At 39.2% G+C, this 22,263-nt stretch overlaps 2 protein-coding genes across 6 annotated transcripts in view; both read right to left on the bottom strand.

Moving 5' to 3' along the window:
- Fam53b (family with sequence similarity 53 member B) overlaps window positions 1-13,483 on the bottom strand; it is a 119,487-nt gene extending 106,004 nt beyond the window's left edge. Inside the window, exon 1 of the mRNA XM_028868579.2 lies at window positions 13,402-13,483. The gene's annotated coding sequence lies outside the window, so the exon portion shown is untranslated. The remainder of the gene's footprint in view (window positions 1-13,401) is intronic.
- Window positions 11,869-22,263, bottom strand: part of Eef1akmt2 (EEF1A lysine methyltransferase 2) — a 31,377-nt gene continuing 20,982 nt past the window's right edge. For 3 of the 5 annotated variants that reach the window (XM_028868610.2, XM_028868624.2, XM_028868630.2), the window contains 2 exons: window positions 18,372-18,588; window positions 13,155-13,587 (listed from right to left, as the gene is read on the bottom strand). In XM_028868610.2, coding sequence (XP_028724443.1) covers window positions 13,493-13,587; window positions 18,372-18,588 — 312 coding nt within the window. In that variant the 3' untranslated portion in view covers window positions 13,155-13,492. Of the gene's footprint in view, window positions 12,338-13,154; window positions 13,588-18,371; window positions 18,589-22,263 lie in introns of those variants that run through there. The other 2 variants (XR_005092523.1, XM_028868617.2) reach the window with 2 other exon arrangements.

Raw genomic sequence — 22,263 nt, 5'->3', positions numbered from 1 at the left:
TTTAATGATACCAATCTCACTCCTGGGATACAAAATAAAAGTTGAAAGCAGTTTGGAGAGGAATGACTATTGAAATCTGCACGTGAAGCTGTGCGGCTTTGTAACCGAATGTCTAGCACCATTGAGGTACGAAAGCATGCCAGCTGGGACGGCATTGTGCACCACAAAGTGTGGGTTGTAAGCCTACGTCCTAAGCACAAACCCTGGTTTCCAAGTTGGCAGGTGCTGAAAACACAACAAATGTCACGCTTGCAACTCATTGGATGGAAGACCTCTGGGTAAGGCAAGCTAAAAGCTAAAAAGAACAGAGTGAGAGTTAAAACTTGAAAATTAAAACAATTCAGTAGTATCTTTTTTAAAAATTTCTAGTGACTTTTATTATTATGTGCTATAAGAAAACATAGGGACAAAAAGCAGGCACTGAAGTACATTCACAGTAAATAAAAAGGAAAAAGTATAATAACGGCATTCAGTTACCAGCATATGAAAACTTACTAAACCTATCTTATTCCAATATTAAGCTTCAAAAACAAAATCTAGGGGGCTGGAGAGATTATTCAGCAGTTTAGAGCACTTATTGCTTTTGCAGAGGACCTGAGTTCAATTTCCACCATTTAATGGTGGCTCTGCCCTCTTCTGGCCTCCATAGGCACCAAGCACACACATAGTGCACATATATACATGCAGGCAAAATATTCATACACATGGAAGTAAATAATTGTTAAAAAATGAACAAAAACATACGCTCTGATATATGTATGGCAACTTTATGTTGTATGTATGTAGACTTTAGTGTCACTACCACACAACTAGCCATCTACAATGTGCCTATTACTCCACCAAAAACATAGCTAAAAACAAGGCACAGTATTTTCATATTGCCCTATGTTTAACTTAGAAAATATCTCAACTATACTCCTGAATTATATTCACATGTCCTGTTTTCAAGTAAAAACCATTTCGAGCTTTTTATTTTTTATTTATTTATTTGTTTATTATGTATCTAGCATGTATGACTGCAGGCCAGAAAAGGGCACCAGATCTCATTACAGATGGTTGTGAGCCACCATGTGGTTGCTGGGAATTGAACTCAGGACCTCTGGAAGAGCAGTCAGTGCTCTTAACCTCTGAGCCATCTCTCCAGACCCTCGAGCTTTTTCTTATTCTTTAAAATTCATTTAGTATTTGCACTACAAACCCAAATTGTTTTTCTCTGTTGACTCTCTCATATAAGTCACTGCCTCAAGGTAAACCTAATTTAATTTGGACATACTGATAAGCTAAAAACTACTGATACCCTTCCTATTTCCCTCAAAAGGACATTTTCCACTCATTATCGAGGAACCAGGTATAGTTTATGATTTACCAGAGCTTAAATATACAATACAATCCTGAATCCTTTGGGTTTAAACTACGAAGGGGGAAATTTTGTGTCTGGGTCTAACCAGGAGAGACTGGAGCACCATGAGAACATCCCCCAGCTTGCAAGCTTCTGAATCTCTTCCCTGTCCTCAGCAGTTTGCCAATCTGCTGTATTCAAAGCTAAGCTCTTTTGTTTTCATTCACACCTGTCATTTTAAGAGGGATAACATTCACCTGGTTCTTTGTTTTTCTTCCCTACCAGTTTTGTATGAGTTCTCTTGAAGGTGTAGTGCATCCATACCTGAAGAATAAAGGGATAGATATGACTACAGAGGGGATGGATTTAGTTTCAGTGGTAGAGTGCTTGACCAGCATGCATGAAGTCCTAGGTTTAATCCCTGGTATTATTGGGGAGGGGGGGATGAGGGGAGGGGGGGAATAACTAATATGAAAGAGAAGTTGACTTCCTATTTTAAAGAATAAATTTATAGGTGAGGGACAAAAAGAAAAAAAAAATCTCAAGACTTGGTAAAAGCCAGATTAGTCATCATTGTTCTATTAAACCATCTTGATCATAGTCTGTTCTAAAAACATGTCAAGCTTTAAAGAAATTTCTTTAAAATGGTACAAATACTTGTTGAGCATAGTAGCAATTGCCTATAACCCCAAAACTTGGAAAGCTGAGGCAGCCAGGACTATAGTGATGCTCAGGAAAAAAACAAAATTGAAAACCTACAATTTACTTCACAGGCTTATAATCCCAGAAGTAGGGAGGCAGAGGCAGGAGGCTCCCTGTGAGTTTGAGGCCAGTCTAATCTACGCAGTGAATTCTAAGCAGTCAGAAGTACATAGCAAGATTGGGGTGGGAGTGAGATAACCAAAAAAGATTTAAAATTTCTTGGGGTCAACTAGAAAAAGCAGCAGGGCTCGGATCTGACAGTTCTACAGATGATGTTAGGCACTCTGAAACTATTCACCTAACTATCAATGAGAAGGCTGAAGACATGCTTTCTAGACTAGCATAAAAAAGTGGTTCCCTGCACCTTCACATACTCCATTCTCAATTCCAGCATAAACTAAGGACAGATCGGATAAACTACCATTACTCAACATCAAACAATACACATGGCAGTTAACTTACAGCAGAGAAAGAAATGTGACTCAAATCAAAGAACTCAAGCCTGGATGATATAAAGTAGAAACTAGCTGTAACCTGTCAGTCCATTGCGTCTTAACTAGCCAGTAAAACCCAAGACCAACTCTATTTTCATGAGACCCAGCATCCCTATTTAGTAACCCTCGGAATCATGCATTGCCTCAGATCTAATGAAGAAAAGTGCAGTAACCTTGCCCATTTGTTTTCAGTTCAAATACATTCACATTAACATTTTCACCACCACATCTACATTTCTTTTATTTTTTTTTCCTCTAGTTTGTTTGGTTTTTTCATGACAGGGTTTCTCTGTGTAGCTTTGCGCCTTTTCTGGAACTCATTTTGTAGACCAGGCTGGCCACGAACAAACACAGATCCGCCTGGCTCTGCCTCCCGAGTGCTGGGATTAAAGGCGTGCGCCACCACCGCCCGGCCCACATCTACATTTCTTACCATTTATTACTACTTAAAAGATCATGTTCTCAATCTGAAAGGTGTTTTTCCGTGCACTCTGAAACACAGGAAAATATCTACAAATCTAGCATTGTGGCATTTACTCTTCATTCTCTTACTAAGTAAGAAGGTGCTTCAGCGCAGTCCAAGTTAGAGGCTAAGGAACGTGTAACCTTGGCTGTTCTGGAACTTACTGATCCGCCTGCCTCTGCCTCCCAAATGCTGGGATTAAAGGTGTGCACCCAGAATTATTTCAAGGATGTTTTGAAAGGCCTACCTTTCCAGATGCTCTTTCTCTGACTCCTCAACACTCATTTAATCACTCCTACAATACAAAACACCTTTCAGTGGAACTGAGTACATTAACGTGGCAGCACTGAGGGGTAAAATCCTAACGATTCTCCTCTTAGTTCCAATAGGAAGAAGGGTTCTTGGAGGAAAGAGTATTTATCTGGCACTAAGCTGCTTGCCATGTACCTTTGCAATATTCACAGCCCTGTTGGGTAGAGACCACACCTGGTTCTCTCCACCTATCAAGCCTGCTTCAAAGAAGTGGACAGACAGTGCCACCTTGACTAAGCATGACATGATATAACAAAGTTCAGTTTCTGGGCTCAGCGTAGAATGCTTGCCTTACAGGCCCAAAGCCCTAGGGTTTATGCCACAGCACAACCAAAACAAAAAGAGAAAAAACAAAAGTCAGCCTTTGTCATCAGCAGGATAAGCAGTTACAGGACAAACTGACAGGCCACCTAGGCAGGAGGTACAAAAAGACAAGAGTCTCTGCTGCAGAAGAGAAGCATCTCAAAGCCCAAGGCCTTAGAGTGACAAAGTGAGTCATCTGGGAGTATTCAGCTGCTTGCATTTTGTGCCCAGAGGAATCAGGGGAAGATTCGTTAGAGTATAATGATTGTTCCTTGGACCTCATCTTAATCTTACTGTTCTACATGTAAGATGGAAGCAGACTAAACAATAAGATGCAAATTTCTAAATTTATTGGTCAAGTCAAATATGGTCAAATGAATACAAACTGAATAATCAAACACATATCAGAAACAATCAGTCACCAAGCACAAGTTTTTTCAGATTAAAAAAATATTCATTTGCTTCAAATATTTTATTACACAGGTATACACAACTTTTTAATAGACAGATACCTTGGTTTAAGAGCCATCAAGCTACCCAACAACTGATACTTAGTAAATGGAGTGTGTAATGTCCTCATATATATTAAAAACCTATTTTGTAGGCCTTGTTCATTCAATCCTAATTTTTAGGGATTTTTGCTGGTTCCTTCCCTAAAACCATACATTGAAGCCCTAAGCCCCAATGCAATGTGGGTAAGGCCATTATGAAATAACCAGGGTTAGGAGAGGTCATGAGATCAATGCCCTCACACAGAGACCCTGAGAGGTTGTACATTTGTTCTCTTTCACACACAAAAGTCATGTGAACATACAAACAGCAGCCACCTACAAGCCAAGGAACAAGACAAAACAAAACTGGGGACAGGCATGGTGATGTACAGTGGGTAAAAGTGCCAGCCACCAAGCCTGACAATCTGAATCCAATCCTTGGGACCCACATGGTAGAAGGAAAAAACTAAGCATACAAATTGTCCTCTGACCTCCACATGTGTGTGTCACACACACAAAAAATAAATAAATGTAAAAAAGCAATGGTGATGGTATCTTGCCAGCACCTTGGAATTCCAGCTTCCAGAACTCTGAGAAAGAAATGGCTGCATTTTAGGCCACCCAGTTTATAGTACTATGATATCTGAGCTGCATGAGTAGGAAGGAACTTAAAAGTAAAGAACGGTTCTATGGGAAATGGTGCCTGCCACCAATCCTGATGACCTGAGTTTGATCTCTGGGGCCCATATACTTGAGACAGTACATCCACACCAACATGTATATACACATACATTCATGTGCATGCACCAAATAAACAAAACATTTTTTTTTCTTAAAGTTTACCTTTTTATTTTTTTCCTGTGACAGGGTTTCCCTGTGTGGCCCTGGCTGTCCTGGAACTCACCCTGTAGACAAGGGTGGCCTTGAACTTACAGAGATCCACCTGCTTCTGCCTCCAGAGTGCTGGGATTAAAGCTGTGCACCATCACCACCCGACAAGTTTATCTACAGAATGTCCATGACTTATAAAGGAAAGGAAAGTGGTTTCTCTAGGTCCAATCCCTTTGATTCTTACTCTTCTACACAACAGATTCACTGGCTGACTGAGTCACTGACTTTGTGGTACTGGAGAGAAATCCAGGATTACCATAAACATGCCAGACAAGAACTGCACCAATAGGCTGTACTCCTAGCCCTCTTCAACAGACTTTAAAAACAAACTATCTGTAATCATTCAATGAAAGGAACCAAGAGAAGTCAACTAAATTTCAAATTCAAAAATAACCTATTTCATCTGTTTCAAGTCCTTAGTCAAACAGAATGAACAAAATGATCTCTTCTGTTTCTGTAGCATCTTTACCATAGGAGCATCCCATTGGAAAGCTGCCTCACTAAATGAACAAACCTTTGAAAGAACAGTTTACTTGATAGTGAGGTAAGATACTTATAATATGGCCTTTTAGTTTAATCTAGTTAATTACTTTTTAATTAAACAATAACCATAATAACTGGCACAACTATAAGTCTATGTGGGACTTTATCCTATCTCTTGAGCAAACTATATTATCTATTATTTGACTCAAGAAGCTTTTTTTTTTTTTTACAGAATCAGAGCTTTTCTTCTAAGCCAGCTATGGTCTGCAAGGGGATAAATACATCAAAACTGTGTCTTACTTATAACTACTCAAAAATAATAAGTATTACTCTCACTCAAAACAACAGTATAAAAGCAGGTTCACTGAAATGTCTCCAATGTTCCCTTTATAAATGACAGACATAGGTAATCCCTCACAGCTCTAGGCTTTCCTCCCAAAGCTTGTGCATGGCTCTTTAACTCAGACAATGCGAAAGTCTATTAAATACCATACTATAATTTTCCCCATCCAAACTCCAATGAGGCTTCTATAGAAGATATGGAAGGAAAACCTAATTACCATTGCCTCAGTGCATCTAAATTTATTTCCTCAGCAAATCAACAGACTAAGGGCTAGATGCTGTCACAGAAAGGCAGGCGGATATGGAATATAAACTGCTCTTTCCTCCACTCTTCCTCCCTGTGTCTCACCTCTCCAAATTCCATGGTTGGAAATCATCCTAATATTTTTTTTAAGCCAGGATGTACTAAAATTAGACAGGAACAAAGGCCTGACATTTTCATATTAGCAAGGGGTTAGGAAGCAAATCTGAACTTGAAGCACCCACACTCATCTACATTTAGCCTCTTCCTCTCAAGTCTTTCCTTTCGAAAGCAGCAAGAGGCAACAGCAGGAACCAACCTAGTTCAGTTTCTACTCTGCTACTATCCCTGACAACAAACTATTTCATCCACAGTGCATCAGTGAAGACCCCTAGTCAACTGGAGTATTTCATATTTCTTTCTAAGCTACTCTGGTATTCTCTAGGATATATAATTGCTGGATCATGTGCTAACGCTTATGGCTTGGGGAAAATGGAGAGATTACACTCACTTTTTAAAAAGTAGCTTCCAGGCACTATACACAATAAAAAATTAGACACTGATTTATCATTTCCTGATAGAGTAATAACAACAACATGTAAAAATATAACACAGGCTAGACAAGGGGCTCAGCAGTTAAGAGCACGTCCTGCTCTTACAGAAGATCGGTTCTAAGCACCCACATAAGGCAGCTCACAACTGCCTGTAACTCCAATTCCAAGAGATCCAACACGCTCTTCTTTTGACCTACATGGCCACTCACCCAAATGGCATATTTTTACAGAGACAAATAAAGAAAAATTTAAAAATTGTTTTAAAAAATGTGCCATTTCTTCAGGAAAACAAGAAAATATTTCCTCTAAAAAATGAAAACTAGCCATGGGGGTTTATGGCTTGCTCTGTTACTTGCTGGGCAGTAATTTACAAACATTTTTAAGATACAATGGACTGCTTGGTCTTCTTGAGTCTTTCTCACAACACTATCAGCATGACAAAAGTACATTCTCTCAACTCATACATCCCCGGTTTTTGAAGTTCTACTCCACAAAAGCAGAATACTGATATAGTCATGTCTTAGGAATTATTCCTATCCTTTTAATTCGGCTTCCCTGGGCCTAAGCTCCAAGTCCACAGTGATAGCTTGAAATTCCGCTATAGAAACCCTTTTAATGATTAGTCCAACTCACTGTGTTATAAAGATTTTTAAAACTCAGTAAGTACCCACTCAAGCTCTCTCTCTCTCTCTCTCTCTTTTTTTTTTTTTTTTTTTTTTTTTTTGTGGTTACTAGAGCCCATCTTGACATCTAAGCTGGAAATGAATGATCTTTCAACAACACTCCAGGGATTTTGCTAAGGTCATATTCAATCATTCATTAGGCCTGGTACCCGTGCTTTTCAGAGTTCCATTGTAGAGCTGGTTTTATTCAGCATTTATGTAGCCTGTGGGCTTGGGTATTTGTCTGCTTAATGTTGAGTTTCATTTCTATGCCCCTAACATAGGAATCCATCAATTGACCAAAGAATTTCAAACTATTCCTTTACTTTCTAACAAATTGCATGGTGCGTATGAAGAATAAATTAGCATTAATTTTCTTCCATTAACTGTTAATAAGACATGTTCCTGCATTTACCCTTCATCTAAGGACATCTCTGTTTCCTGCCTGACCAAAAGAAATGATAAGGATTTTCTAATTTTTTCCCCCAGTATGTCTTTATATCTACTGTGTTCCTTGCTTCCCACAACCAAGCTCTAAGTTGTGGCAGCCTTCTTCCAGTAAAATATACTGGACAATATCCTTTCAGAAGCCATCTACACCCCTGCAATTAGCTGGAGTGGTTACTACTGTGCAACACAAGACGCTTGGTCTCTTGCCCTGAAAGCTGAGCGCTGTTTCTGCAAAAGATAGATCCTAGTTCACAGAGGCAAAAACAGGAAGTCAAAACCCAGGTCTCTCCCTTGGAGACAAACTGATTGTTTGTATTTGTTCTTATTTTCAATGTAGGCCACCAGACAGAAAAGGGGTCAGATACATTCATACTATGTATATATCAACACAAATCTATAAAGTGGGAAAATTGCATAGTTTGAGCAGGGTGTGGTAGCAAACTCCTATAATCCCAACACAGAAGACTGAGACAGAAAGATCAGGGATCAGAGTTCAGGGCTATCCTCAGCTGCAAAGGAGGGTCAAAGCTTGCTTAGATTACGTGAGACCTTGTCTCAAAAAGAATGAGAGGAAAGAAAGAAAACAAAAATCAAACAATTATGTATGTGCCTCAAAAACTGAGGTTTCTACTGGAATGAGAATGGATGAGAATGAACCCTGTCAGCATGCAGTGGTACACTGCAGCAGTACAGTAATTTTACAAATGTATAAAAAGATATTAAGGTCTTTTATATATGTTTGGCTCCCTTCTTCTCTCTAATAGAAGATTGCATGCACATTGGAGAGGAACAAGAAGAAAAATAAGATTGTTACTACAATGGGGGAAAAATCAAGTACAATTTGTACTTATTTATTTATTTATTATTCATATAACATGTATGACTGCAGACCAGAAGAGGGTACCACATCTCATTACAGATGGTTGGGAGCCACCAAGTGGGTGCTGGGAATTGAACTCAGGACCTCTTGAAGAACAGTCAGTGCTCTTAACCTCTTAGCCATCTCTCCAGCCCATTTTATACTTATTTTAAAATGGGTTTAGTCAAGTCAGAGTCAGGTTTGAATCACAGACCAAAGTGTCGGTCCCCAAAAGAAACTCCAACTTGAATACCTGGTTAAAACAAACTGTTCTCAATACTTGCTATTTGTTAAGTTGTGGAACCTGAGCAGCTACCTGCAGCATCCATGCCTGACTCCCCATGGACCTGCAGGTTCCCTGTGGCCCTGTGCTTCCTACAGATAGGGCCTGTTGGCTATAGCAGCATCACTGAAAAATGCCCCGCTTCTTGTTTGCATTTCAAACAAGTTCCTCAAAACGTCTTCTGATGAAATGAAGCTCCAATTCCAGTTTCTTACCCACAGACCACAGTCATCATTATATCATGTGCTGCCCCTTTTGTGTAACTGTATCATTCATTCATGGACCCACATATTTATGAGTTAACAAAGCCAGCAGCAGTAGCGCACACCTTTGATCCCAGCACTCGGGAGGCAGAGGCAGGCAGATCTCTGTGAGTTCAAGGCCAGCCTGGTCTACAGAGTGAGTTCCAGGACAGGCACCAAAACTACACAGAGAAACCCTGTTTTGAAACCCACCCCCCAAAAAAGAGTTAACAATACAGGGGTTAGAGAGATAGGGCTCAATGGCTAAGAGTGTTGGCTGTTCTTTGAAAGGATTCAGGTTCAATTCCCAGCACCCACATGGTGCTGTCTGTAACTCCAGTTCCAGGGGATCTGACATCCTCACATAGACATACAAGCAGGCAAAACACCAGTGCACATAAAATAAAAAGAAATAAAATTTAAAAAACAGAGTTTAACAAACTAAGCTTTAAAATAAAGTTTATAGTTTATTTCATAAACTTAGAGGTATTTGGTGACCAGGCTTTTAACAGTTTGGTAGTGTTTGAAAATACTAATTTCTATTTATTCTGACTTTAATCATTAAAGAGCTGACTTCTAGGAAGATTAAAGTGCTAAGAAAAAATGACAAGTCCTTTTTTTAAGCTTTATTAACAGCTCCATATTGGAAAAAGAAAAAAGAAAAAGCCTCTACCTTTGCAAAAAGAACAAATATGTCCCACAAAGGAACTCAATCAATATCAACAGACATATCCCAGGCTAACTGTGAGTCAGACTCAGCCTACTCACACAGAAATTGATTTGTTAGGTTGATGCTTAATAACAACTTCAAATTTACCCACTTAAAAGTCTAAGAGTATGTACTTCTACTTATTTAATTATTTATTTTAGACGAGCTCTCACTAAGTAGTCCCAGCTGGATTGAAACTTGCCATGTTGATTACTGTTATTTTTGAAACCGAAGACAAATTTGGAATACCTTTTATTATTAAAGAAGAAAATCACCTCACTACATTACAAGACAGTGTGTGTCTACAGTGTAAGACTGTGGCTAGGGAGGGCTCAGTGAACACAAATGCATGCTGGGCAAGCATGAGGACGTGAGCTGGAATCGCCAGCACCTGTGTAAAGCCAGGTGTGGCTGCATGCATGCATGTGCCCGAAGCTCCGGAGCTGGCAGATGCAAACAAGCAGGCCCTTGGAACTTCCTGGCCAGCTACCTAGCTCAAACATGGAGCTTCAGGTTCAGTAAGAGACCCTGAATCGAGGAAATAAGGAGGACAAAGTAAGGCAGCAGTAGAACAGATACTTGGGCTGGGTGTGGTGGCACCTGCCTTTAATCCCAGCACCTGATCCAGAGGCAGGGGCAGGCAGATCTCTCTGAGTTCAAAGCCTGGTCTACATAGTGAGTTCCAGGACAGCCAGGACTAAGTAGAGAGATCCTGTCTCAAAAAAATAACCACAAAAAGATTCTCAGTCTCCCTTTGCCTTCCACATGTGTACGCCTACGCACTTGCATATATGTGTTCAGATACACTAAAAAGATCCAACATCTCAGAAAGCACAATTTTCTGAAAAGCTTAAATTGTACATATTTTAAAGTAATTTCTCACATTTTGCATTCTAAAATAAAAGCTATTCCAAAACCATTATTTTTGTTCAAAGTCCATGTAACTGTCTCCAAATCTTGAAAAGACAAGTGGTAGCCTTAATGGTCATGCTGACCTAAGTTACAGGCTTGTCCTCCTCTTATTGCCTCAGAACAAAAACCATCTAATGCTGGACTAGGCTAAATACTAGAAGAATATTTACCATAAAAAAGGGTTTGAAACCCAATAGTCCCAAAAAAAGCTGAAAATCATCAAAAGTTATATAATATTTTAATTATAAAATATTTTACTTATTTTATGTATGCAGGTATTTTGCCTACGTGAACATCTATGTACTACACGCCTGTCTGGTGCCCAAGGAGGCTAGAAGAGAGGGTATTGGATCCCTACAAACTGGAGTAACAGATGGTGTGAGCCACATGGGTTTTGTGTAAAAACTCAGGTCCTCTGCAGGAGCAGAGTGTTCATAACTGCTGAGACATCCAGCAACCCAAAAGCTACGTAATTTTTTTTTTAAAAAATTACATTAAGACTCCAATGCTAAAATATTGTCCCAAATAGTTTCCTTAAATATCAGATATAAATAAAAGATACACTTTACCTTTTGCAATATACAAACGCCCTCCAGATAAACCAGCTCTCAGATGGAGCACCTTGTCTGTACATCCCTCAGAGTTCCACAGAAAGATGAATGACAAGTTCAGTTTTCACTTTTCTTTTGTGTGTGTATGCTTGCACATGTATGCATTGCACATGGATGTGTATATAGAAGCCAGAGGTCGTTAGGCATTTTGTGGAATATTATTTTAACTGTGTAAAGGTGTGTTACAAATGTTTCTACTGCCTTTGTTAACGATACAAAGATGTGTCACATTTGTTTGATTAAACAAAATTAACCTGAGGTCAGGAGGCTGCATCAGCAACTAGCTGACAGGAAGTGGTAGGAAGGAACTAAGTGTAGCCAGGGTTCTTTAGTGGGGGCCTGAGCAGAAGGATATCCTTTTTTCAGGAGACGTGAACAAGGAGAGGAGGTTAGCTACTTGCTATTCTGAGCTAGCAGGATTTCACCTCAACCTTTGAATCTTCTATAGAAGATTCTATAGAAGAATAGAGATTTAGATAGTTTCCTTTAGCAGCCATGATAGAGCTGGTGCCTGAGGGAACAGAATTCCTGCCTGGCTGTGGAGCATCCAAACTGCTACTGGAGTTGCAACTGCCAGTTGGGATAGCAGTTGCTTAAGGTGTAGCCACTGTGTTGAATGCAAAACAACAGGCTATCTTTCTCAATTGCTCTCAACTTTTTTGAGATGGGTTCTCAGTGAACCTGGAGCCAACTGATTCACAGCTAAGCTGCCTGGCCCTCAAGGCTCAGGGAATCCTCTTGTCTCTGCTCAGGAGCACTGAGATTATAAGCACATGCTGCTACACACAGGACTTTTCATAGGTGCTAGGGATCTGAAGTCAGGTCTTCATGTTTACATGGCAATTTCTTCAACATTTTTTTCTGTTTTTGGAGAAAAGGTTTCACTGTGCAGCCCAAGCTTTTAACTCCAGTTCCTCCTCCTTCAGCCTCCTGAATGCTACGATTACAGGTGTGTCATGCCTTGCTTCAAATTCAGTTCCTGGTAAAGGACAGTCTTTCAAAACAGATAGTAAAGAGTCATAATGGATGTCATGAGACTCAAGTGGCTGACTCACTATTATCAAAGTCCACAGACTATCACTAGCCAGTTAGTTGTTAGTGATCAACACTAACAAAGGGCTATATGCTCCTAAAAATAAGTGCCCACCTGGATTTTATATGTAGCACTGACTTAGATGCTATAAAGACAGATATGTGGCACCTGAGAGGTAGACTATGCTAGAAGAAAGATTCTAGAGTCAGCCAGACTCAACAAAGAACCTTGGCTTCACCTGGTACTATCTGGCCTTACAAAAAGTGTCTTCACTCTTGGCTGCAGCTCTCCTATATATAAACAAGCAATTCTTTGTGAAATTGCCAGGGGGACTCAATGATTTAATATAACATCATTAGTTAACATGGGGCTAAGCATTTAGAAATAGTCCTAAATTGTCTTTCCTTAAACTACCCATTTATCCTTCACAGGATAGACTAGAGTTACCAGTGTGGTGGGAACGCCTTTGATCTCAGCACTGGGGTTCCAGAGGCAGGGGTTCTCTGAGTTCTGGGCCAACCAGAGCTACACAGTGAGATACTATCTCAAAAATATATAACTAAAAATAATTTATCAATTTCTCTGATTTTGCTTAATAACATGACAATTAGGGGGCTCTCCCAGCTAACAACAAAATGGCATTGCTTACCATAATTCATATCCTATAACTCATGAAGAAAACTTTTAACTATTCTGGCCTTGAAACAGTTTGGTTCAGTTTTCACAAATAGCCATTTTCAATTCAACTTTTACCAAGGCACAAAAAACCAAGAATAGATGCTTTCTGTAAATTCATTTACTGCCTTAAGGCTTTCAACTGTTTAATAGTTACAGAAAACTGCCTTAAAACACAAGAAAAACATTTATATGTCAAATACAAAATAAGATTTTACATTATTCTTAGTTGACATCTAAATGCTGATTCCCATTCTTGTGGTTTCCCACCACCCCATTATCTGTACTCAATCTGTGCACACTTAGTACTTACTAAGCACTATTTGCATTTGCTAAGCCTGGGTACTTACTAAGCACTATTTGCACTTGCTTCTTCTGTATCAGGTTTACTTTGCTGTACAGTTTCTTCGAGAAAACTAACTGACTTTGTCCAAGAAAGTCTCACTTTTTTTGAAAAACCAAAGCTGCTACAGTGTTTCCAGATCTACCTCCAAAGCTGAACTTGGGTGTTGGCAGCTCTTCAAAAAATTCAAATCCTATAAAACAAAAATTAAAATATGTTAGAGATATTTTGTACAACAATGTTCTTTCAAATCCTTTCTAAAACTATGATTTCATACTGGTGACAGAACTTAATTTTGCAGGGATTTTTCTACCTCAACCCCCACCCCCAATTTTTTTTAAATGAACAGGGAACAGAAAGGACCAAAAACAATTGGGAAGTCTTCCCCCATCTCCTCTGGTCCTCCTCACCACTACCTCCCGACACCTCCCTTATTCTATCTATTTCTCCATCTCCTTAGTAGAAAGCAGCTGTGAACACTCAATTGTTGCCATACACCAGCACCACTACTTCTTCTTCTTTGGTTTTTTTGAGACAGGTTTTCTCTGTGTACTTTTGGACCCTATCCTGGAACTCGCTTTGTAGACCAAGCTGGCTTCGAACTCACAGAGATCTGCCTGCCTCTGCCTCCGGAGTGCTGGGAGCCCAGCCCAGCTCTGCTTATGTGGCTTTCTATGTAGGAACTCAATCACATCAGAAATATAAAGGCATGCAATACAGAAAGGTTAAATTACTTAAAGTAAAAATGAATTTGTAGATGATGAGGAAGTTCTGGAAGACAGACTTCTCGTGGTTACATCACAATATGAGTGAAGTTACTGAACTGCACACTTAATTCATTATCTATCTATGGGTTTAGTTGTATTTGGTTTTTCTGAGACAGGGCCTCATACAACAGAGGTTGGCTCTATGCTTTCTATATAGCCAAAAATTACCTTTAAATTCATGATCCTCCTGCCTCCACCTAACAAATACTAGGATTAAAGGTATACACTGCCATGCCCAGTCTGAATTGTTCACTTAAAAACAGTTAAAATAGTAAAAATCTTATGTGTTTTATCACAATTTTTAGAAAAAAAAATTAAACAAAAATTAATACCCAAACGAACTACTAACTATCTTGGAAGAAATTATAACTTTCAGAGCACAGTATGCTGTTAAAAGAAACATTGATTGAGAACCTAGTGTCCTAGGTTCAAGTCTCTGCTTTCCCATCTCTAAGTAAGAGATATACTTGCTCAAGGAACCTTTTCCATTACCCTGAATTCTATTCAAAGATGACAGATAGCAAAATTGCCACATGACTTTGTAAAGATTCAAATAAAGTAACTAGTGTTTCCCTCAACTATAAAATAAGCTGTAAATCCATTATTTTATGGGTTTTTTTGGGGGGGTGATTTTGTTTTGTTTTTCAAGATAAGTTCTCACTTTGTAGCTCTGGCTGTCCTGAAACTTGCTTTACAGACCTGCCTGCCTCTGCCTCCCCAGTGCTGGGATTAAAGGTGTGTGCCACCACTGCCCAAGGCCAGGTTGGTCAACATAGTGAGTTCTAGCCAGGGCTATAAGAGAAACCCTGTCTCAAACTAACTAACTAATTAACTAACTAACTAACTAACTAACTAACTAACTAAAAGCCACCAGGGTATTCCAGTGGTACAACACTTGCCTCCTATATATAAGGCTTGGATCTGGAATTGAAGCCCATAAAAATAAAATAATAAAACAAAGCTGAAAGGTCTCTAAACAACTAAACAAATACACTAGGCCTGAGTTTGATCCCCAGGACCCACATAATGAAAGGAGAGAACTGATTCCCATGGGTTGTCTTCTTACTGCCACATACACCACCCAGCTAAATAAACTGTGATAAAAGTATTTTTAAAAAACATTTACATTGGCCGGGCGGTGGTGGCACACGCCTTTAATCCCAGCACTCGGGAGGCAGAGCCAGGCGGATCTCTGTGAATTCGAGGCCAGCCTGGGCTACCAAGTGAGCTCCAGAAAGGCGCAAAGCTACACAGAGAAACCCTGTCTCAAAAAACAAAAAACAAAAAACAAAAAACAAACAAAAAAAAAATTTACATTGTATGAATAGTACTACTGAGGAAAACAGCACAATTCATTTCAAATATGGAAAAAAGAAAGAACCTTTAAGGCCTGGTGAGGCACTTGAACTCACAGAAACTATGGCAGCACACACAAGCCTAAACAGGTTCAAGCCAGATAGGGTCTCAGCACTAAGGGGGAAGTAGACACAGGCTCCCACTCAAGAATCTACCTGTAGTTGACACCCACTGGCAAAGAAAACAGTTCAGGTTTCTCCAATGGACTCTCACTGTATTAACCACACTTCAGGATGAGCCCCATGTGCAGAAGTAATTGGCCAACACAACACACATTCAATGTTTGTTTTTTGTAGACTGTCTCATTACACTCTGAGCATTTTTGCTCGTTTATTTTTATGTCCATTTTTGTGGGGTTTTGTTGTTTTTTGTTTGTTCTGGGGGGGGTTGTATGTTGTTCTGGGGGGTTGTATGTGTTTCTTATGTGTCTTTTTTAATTTTAGATTTTGTTTGGTTTTAAAGAGAAAAAGAACAAAGTTGGGTAGAGAGGTGGGGAGGAATTGGAGGAGGGAAGGAAACATGATCAAAATATATTGTATGGAAGAAAAAAAAAGACTGGTGAGGCAAACTTCATTCTAAGCCAATGGATTATGGCACCAATCTGCGCAGCTAATAGGGAGGCCATCAGCAGTGAGATGGGGCCGAGTACTCTGTTGCTGTCTTGCATATAAGTCTAAGCACCATTTTCTAAGTAACTCAATCCTAAAAGTCTCTAATGCTATGTAATTGTTTCTTTAATACCTCCTATTACAACATTTTCTGTGTTTCGATTCTTTCTTTAGTTCTAAAACTGAATATAGAGTTTACTCAACAGTTCTCAGACACACTGACATTGTAAAGCATAGTATTCCAGGCTAAAGTCTGTTCCTCATTAGCAGAGACAGGCAAACATGTTTCTGGTCTGCTGGTTCCAGGGTAAAAGAGAACACCTGCATTTAAGAACCAGGAGAGGAACTTGCCCCACACAGCAGAACCCTTAGCATTTATTAAAACTGTCAAGCTCTGGAAAGAAGAAGGGCTGTTGATAGAATCCAACCGTTCTTTTTTTTTTTCCCCCTTACGTTTTTTTTTGAGAGACAGGTTTTCTCTGTGTAGCCCTGGCTGTCCTGGAACTCGCTCTGTAGACCAGGCTAGCCTCAAAGATCTGCCTGCCTCTGTCTCCCAAGTACTAGGACCAAAGGCATGTGCCACAATTGCATTCTGAATAAAATAAGTGTAACATGGAAGATAATAAAACAAATGACATAAAATAACAGATAGTAAATCATCTAGTAAAACAATTCTTGTTTTCTGGAAGTTATAATAATGAAGCCAAAAGCTCACATTTTCAGCAATAAATGCTTCAGGTTTTCCATTATAAAACCTGCCAAAGCCACTGAATGTACACAAGAGGACAAGGGCATGTTCTCTCTGCCAGTCCTTTAATACTAAAATAAGAGAAAACAAAATCTAAGACAGGTACATGCAATATGATGCAACATGGTTACAGAAACAGTGTGCAGTCAACTCTCTTGAGGTAGCTGATTTCTCATCAACTTGGGAGAGGGAGTCAAAATATAACCAAATATTTAGTCTAGAATCATTTACTTAATACTTCATCCTGAAAATTCCTTCCATTCCTCTATAAAATAATTAGTACTAACTCTGAAAAAAGACTCTAAGGAAAAGGTAAACAAATACCACATAAATTTCAAAGTACTTTCCCAGGAATGCCTGTGTGCTACATGGATAAACTAGAAGTAAACTACTTCTTAAAGTGGCCAGGAAAGCATCTTAGAAAACTCCAAACGCTCTATGAATAGAGATAGGTAGGTACTCAATGCTCACAAAAACCCCCCTTTAGTAGACACAGCACTAATATTATCTTTGGCTAATAGGGAGGGAAAAAATTCTGTCTGGCATAGAAAAAGGCAGGAGACTGGTGGTGGTGGCACATGCCTTTGATCCCAGCACATGGGAGCCAGAGGCAGATGGATCTCTTTAAGTTCAAGGCCATCCTGGTCTACAGATCAAGTTCCAGGATAGCTAGGCCTACACAGAGAAACCCTGTCTCAAACTGCCTCCCCCACCCCCACCACTGAAAAAGGCAAAAGGGAACTTCCTCAAAAATTAGTATGTAGAACTATTATTAATTCTCCATTTCATTTTTGTGCAATGTTAAAAATAATTGCTCCATATACATTGGAAACAAAAAGACAAATCCTAAATACTTAAATGACCCCTAAAGCAAACCATAAAATTACATATAAAATTAAAACATATGCCGGGCAGCGGTGGCACACACCTTTAATCCCAGCACTCAGGAGGCAGAGGCAGGTGGATCTCTGTGAGTCTGAGGCCAGCCTGGTCTACAGAATGAGTTCCAGAATAGCCAGGCTACACAGAGAAACCCTGTCTCAGAAAATCAAAAAAAAAAAAAAAAAAAAAAAAAAAAAAAACAACTAAAATGTTCGTCCTGTACTTCCATTTACATGAGTATAGATTCACAAATAAATTAGTTCACTAAAGTCAAAAGCACAACACATGTGCTCTGAGTCTCGGGATAGCAGATCATACAGCTTAAAAAAAAGATTGCATTGCTTAAATAAAGAGCTTGATCTTTACAAGCTCATAAATTTTAGTACTTAACTGCCAGGATTTCTGGGGAAAATGTTAAAAAGGTCTCTGGATCCCAACCAATTTACTTCTCTGTGCTTTGTATACACAGTTCAAAATTATTACTAAGGTCATTAACACAGAAGAAAAGCAGGCAATTCCTACCACCAGAAATGTAAACTACAGTACCCAACAGGGGAGCCCAGCAGATGTATAAAAACCCAAGGAAGTACACATTCAAACCCGTGCAACCAGTTACCTTCACTGAACACATCGAGCAACTCTGCTTTGGTCCAATTACACGAGGTTATGAGAAAAAAGCCTTTTACTTCCAATACCCTGCAGAGAGACATCACATACTGCTTCCTCTTCTCAACTGCATTGTCAGGATTAAGACTTATGGCATCAAAAGTCCCTTTGTCAACACAAACATGAAATCCAGACAGCTTTGTGGAAAGACTCAAAAAGTCTTCTACCTATATTAAAAATGAATGCCCATATGAGAACAATTAACACAATCTTTAAATAACAAGTGACAACATGTAAAAGGTTAGAGATAAAAGAGCCCATTATGATGGCATTTTACATATAATAGACATATTTTCAACTTTATAGCTAACTTTTATGTGCTTTATTTCCAAGATCATTAAAGCCAAAATTAAAAGAGAGGCTGATAGTGTTTCCTGGACATTTCAAATATCTACAAATTTGGAAACAAATCAAAGCCAGGAATACTGGCTCAAAAGCCTAGTTTACAAAAAGTTGATTCTTATGAAAATATTTAACATATTTATCAAAATGACAAAATTTATTTGAAACCCAGGTCACTACAAATAAGACTTATGACTTACACTCCTACTTGAGTGGCCTAAAGTAAATAAAGAATTATCAAAAGTTCCTTTGTTTTGATTCAGCAGCTCACAAAGCTACTAATGGGTATCACAAAAGGCATGAAGATTAAGAAAGTAAAGGATAATTTAAACTATGATTACTTAACTTGGTAAATGTCCTGCACTTTAGCTTTTAATAATTCATCAGCATCCTGTTTTTAACAACCTAACACGACTGCAGAATTTGAAATAGTGATGTGCCTCTATTTTATAATACAAAAATTTACTAATTAATTTAATTCTAAAATTGTTTTCGTTGGGGAGTTCGAGATAGGGTTTCTCTGTTTAACAGATCTAGCTATCCTAAAACGCATTTTGTAGACCAGACTGGCCTTAAACTCACAGAGACCTCATCATTCATACAATTTTAGAAATGAAAGTAAATATCTAAAACAACCCTTAAAATGAATAGTATACATTGGCATGTGTGCGTCTTTTTTGTTGTTGTTGTTGTTGTTGCTGTTTTAGTGACAGGGTCCCACACAAGCTCTCCTAGATCTGCTTCTACGACAATGCGGAAACTGCAGGTACATGCCAACAAGACAACACACTCAACATGGCCTGCTCTCCTATCCAAAGTACAAAATTCACTCTATCTGAATCAACATAAAGACGACATGAAGAGCTCACTCTGCGGGGACATCCTCACCCCAAACACCTGTACAAAACATTCCTGTATTCCAAATGTATTTCATGACACCTGTACTTACAGATACAGGATATAACAGTAAGTGAAAGAGTAAAGAAATCTGTGTTAATATAGTAGCCTTGTGTTTTATAAAGGGAGAGATAAACAACAAATAAGCTGCTACTGGTTTTTTTGTTTTGGGTTGGTTTTTTGTTTTGGTTTTTTCGAGACAGGGTTTCTCTGTGTAGCTCTGCACCTTTCCTGGAACTCACTCTGTAGCCCAGGCTGGCCTCAAACTCACAGAGATCTGCCTGCCTCTGCCTCCTGAGTGCTAGGACTAAAGGCGTGTGCCACCACCATCTGGCCTAGCTGCTACTGTTTAAGAGCATCTTCCAGAACACACACATTAGAAACACAGTCATATGTTAACAGTATTTGGAAGAGACCCTCGGAAGGTGATTGTGTCATGAGGCCTCTCTCTTCATCAACAGATTAACGAGCTAATGAGGGATTGGTTTTATAATAAAAGCAAGCTTTCTCTGGCTCACTTGCTCTGCCATGAGGCATGAAGAAGGCCCCTCATCATTTCATGTAAGAATCATCCTGGACTCTCCAGCCTAGAATTGTGGGCTTAAATAAACTTCTATGCTTTATAAATTACCTAGTCTATGTTATTCAGTCATAGCAACAAAAAGCTAACTAAAACATAAAATTAAGAAAATATTTCAAGGAGCTACAGAGATAGCTCAGTAGTTAGGAACACATACTGCTCTTGTAAAGGACCCATATCAGGTGGCTCATAAATGCCTGGAGCTTGAGCTCCAAGATCCAACGCTTCTGGCCTCCACTGGTACCTGCACTCACATGCACATACTCACACAGAGACATGTAATTTTTTTTAAAACTTTATAGTATTTCAAGGTCCAGACTCAGTGGGTAAAGGCTTTTGTCACCAAACTATACAATCTGAGTTGATCTTTAGGACTGACATGACATCGAGAACCAACTCATACAAGTGTCCTCTGACCTATACAAGTATAGATGATAATAATACTATTTCAGATAGGGCCAGCAAGATGGCTCAGCAGGTAAAGGCTTGCCACCAAACCTATGTTTGAGCCCTGAAATCCACATGATGAAAGGAGAGAACTAACTCCAGCAAGATGTCCTCTGATCCCAATCCATGAACACATGTATGTCTATACAAGTACATATACAAAAATAAATAAATGCAATTTAAATTTTAAAAAACAAATTATAAATGCTTAATAATGGTATACCATGAAATATCTTTTAAAACATATTTTAGATAAAGTGTTATTAAGAAAACAAAAACTGGGGCTGGAGAGATGGCTCACCACTTAAGAGCACTGGCTGTTCTTCAGTGGCTCCAGGTTCAGTTCTTAGCACCTACATGGCAGTCTACAATCACCTGTAACCCAAGATGTAAGGGGTCTGCAGCCCTCTTTTGGCCTTCCCAGGCAAAATCTTAATGCACATAAAAATAAGTAAATCTGAAATAAAATAAAAATAGAGCCTGAGCTCAGTAGATAAAGGCACTTGCCACCAAACCCAACTGAGTTCAATCCCTGGAGCCCACATGGTGGAAAGAGACCCTCCACTGTGCACTATGGCACATGTATCCGCCCACCACACACACAATAAATATATGAATGGAATTTTAAAGAGAAAAAGCTGAACATGGTGATACATGACTCTAAGTCCAGCACTTGGGAAAGCAGAGTTACAGAAGACCAGAAGTTCAACTACATAGCGTGCTAGAAGCTAGTCTGAACTATAGAAGATTCTGTCTCAGTAGCACAAAACAAAACAAAAACCATGAGCCATCCAAAATGGTGCATATCTATAGTTCTGCCTTCAGAAAGTAAAGGCAGTGGGATTCACAAGTCTTAGGCCATACTATGCTACAAAGGGACTCACACCTAATCTTGAGGGAAAAAAAAAAAGAAAACAGTAATAAGACTGTGGGTGACTAGAAGATAAATCTTTTGTTATTAAAAAAAAAAAAAAAAAAAGTATCCTGAGATGGGCTTGGTTGTGCACGCCTTTAATCCTAGCACTCAGGAGGCAGAGCAAGTGGATCTCTGATTTTGTGGTAAGCCTGGTCTACAAAGAGAGTTCCAGAACAGCCAGACCTACACAGAGAAACTCTGTCTAAAAAAAAACATAAACAAACAAACAAACAAAAAAACCAGTGATATAAGCCAATTTTCCTTTTAGATCACTCTGACTACTTTGTAGCATGAGAGTGGTGAGGTAAAATGATTGAAAGAAAAAAGAAACAAGGTTGACTCCTTGGGTTTTAGGTGTTCTAATTGCCTTCTGTTGCTATGAGAAAACACCCAGACCAAAAGCAACTCTGGAAAGGAAAAGACTTATTTTATCTTACATTTCTAGGCCAGGAAGTCAGGGCAGGATCTCAAGGCAGGAACCTGAAGCTAGCTTCACTTTCTGACTTTCTGACAGGCTGATGCTTGGCTAGTAGCTTCCTTATATAGCCCAGGAATGTTATGGATGGTGCCACTCATAGTGGGCCGGGCCTTCCTGTATCAATTAATAATCAAGACAGTCCTCAAAGATATGCCCACAAGCCAATCTGATCTAGACAATTC

Source organism: Peromyscus leucopus, chromosome 1 (genome assembly GCF_004664715.2).
Source record: "Peromyscus leucopus breed LL Stock chromosome 1, UCI_PerLeu_2.1, whole genome shotgun sequence".
Lineage (NCBI taxonomy): Eukaryota > Metazoa > Chordata > Mammalia > Rodentia > Cricetidae > Peromyscus > Peromyscus leucopus.
The sequence above is the reverse complement of the archived record's forward strand: the minus strand, read 5'-3'. Positions and strand labels throughout refer to the sequence as shown.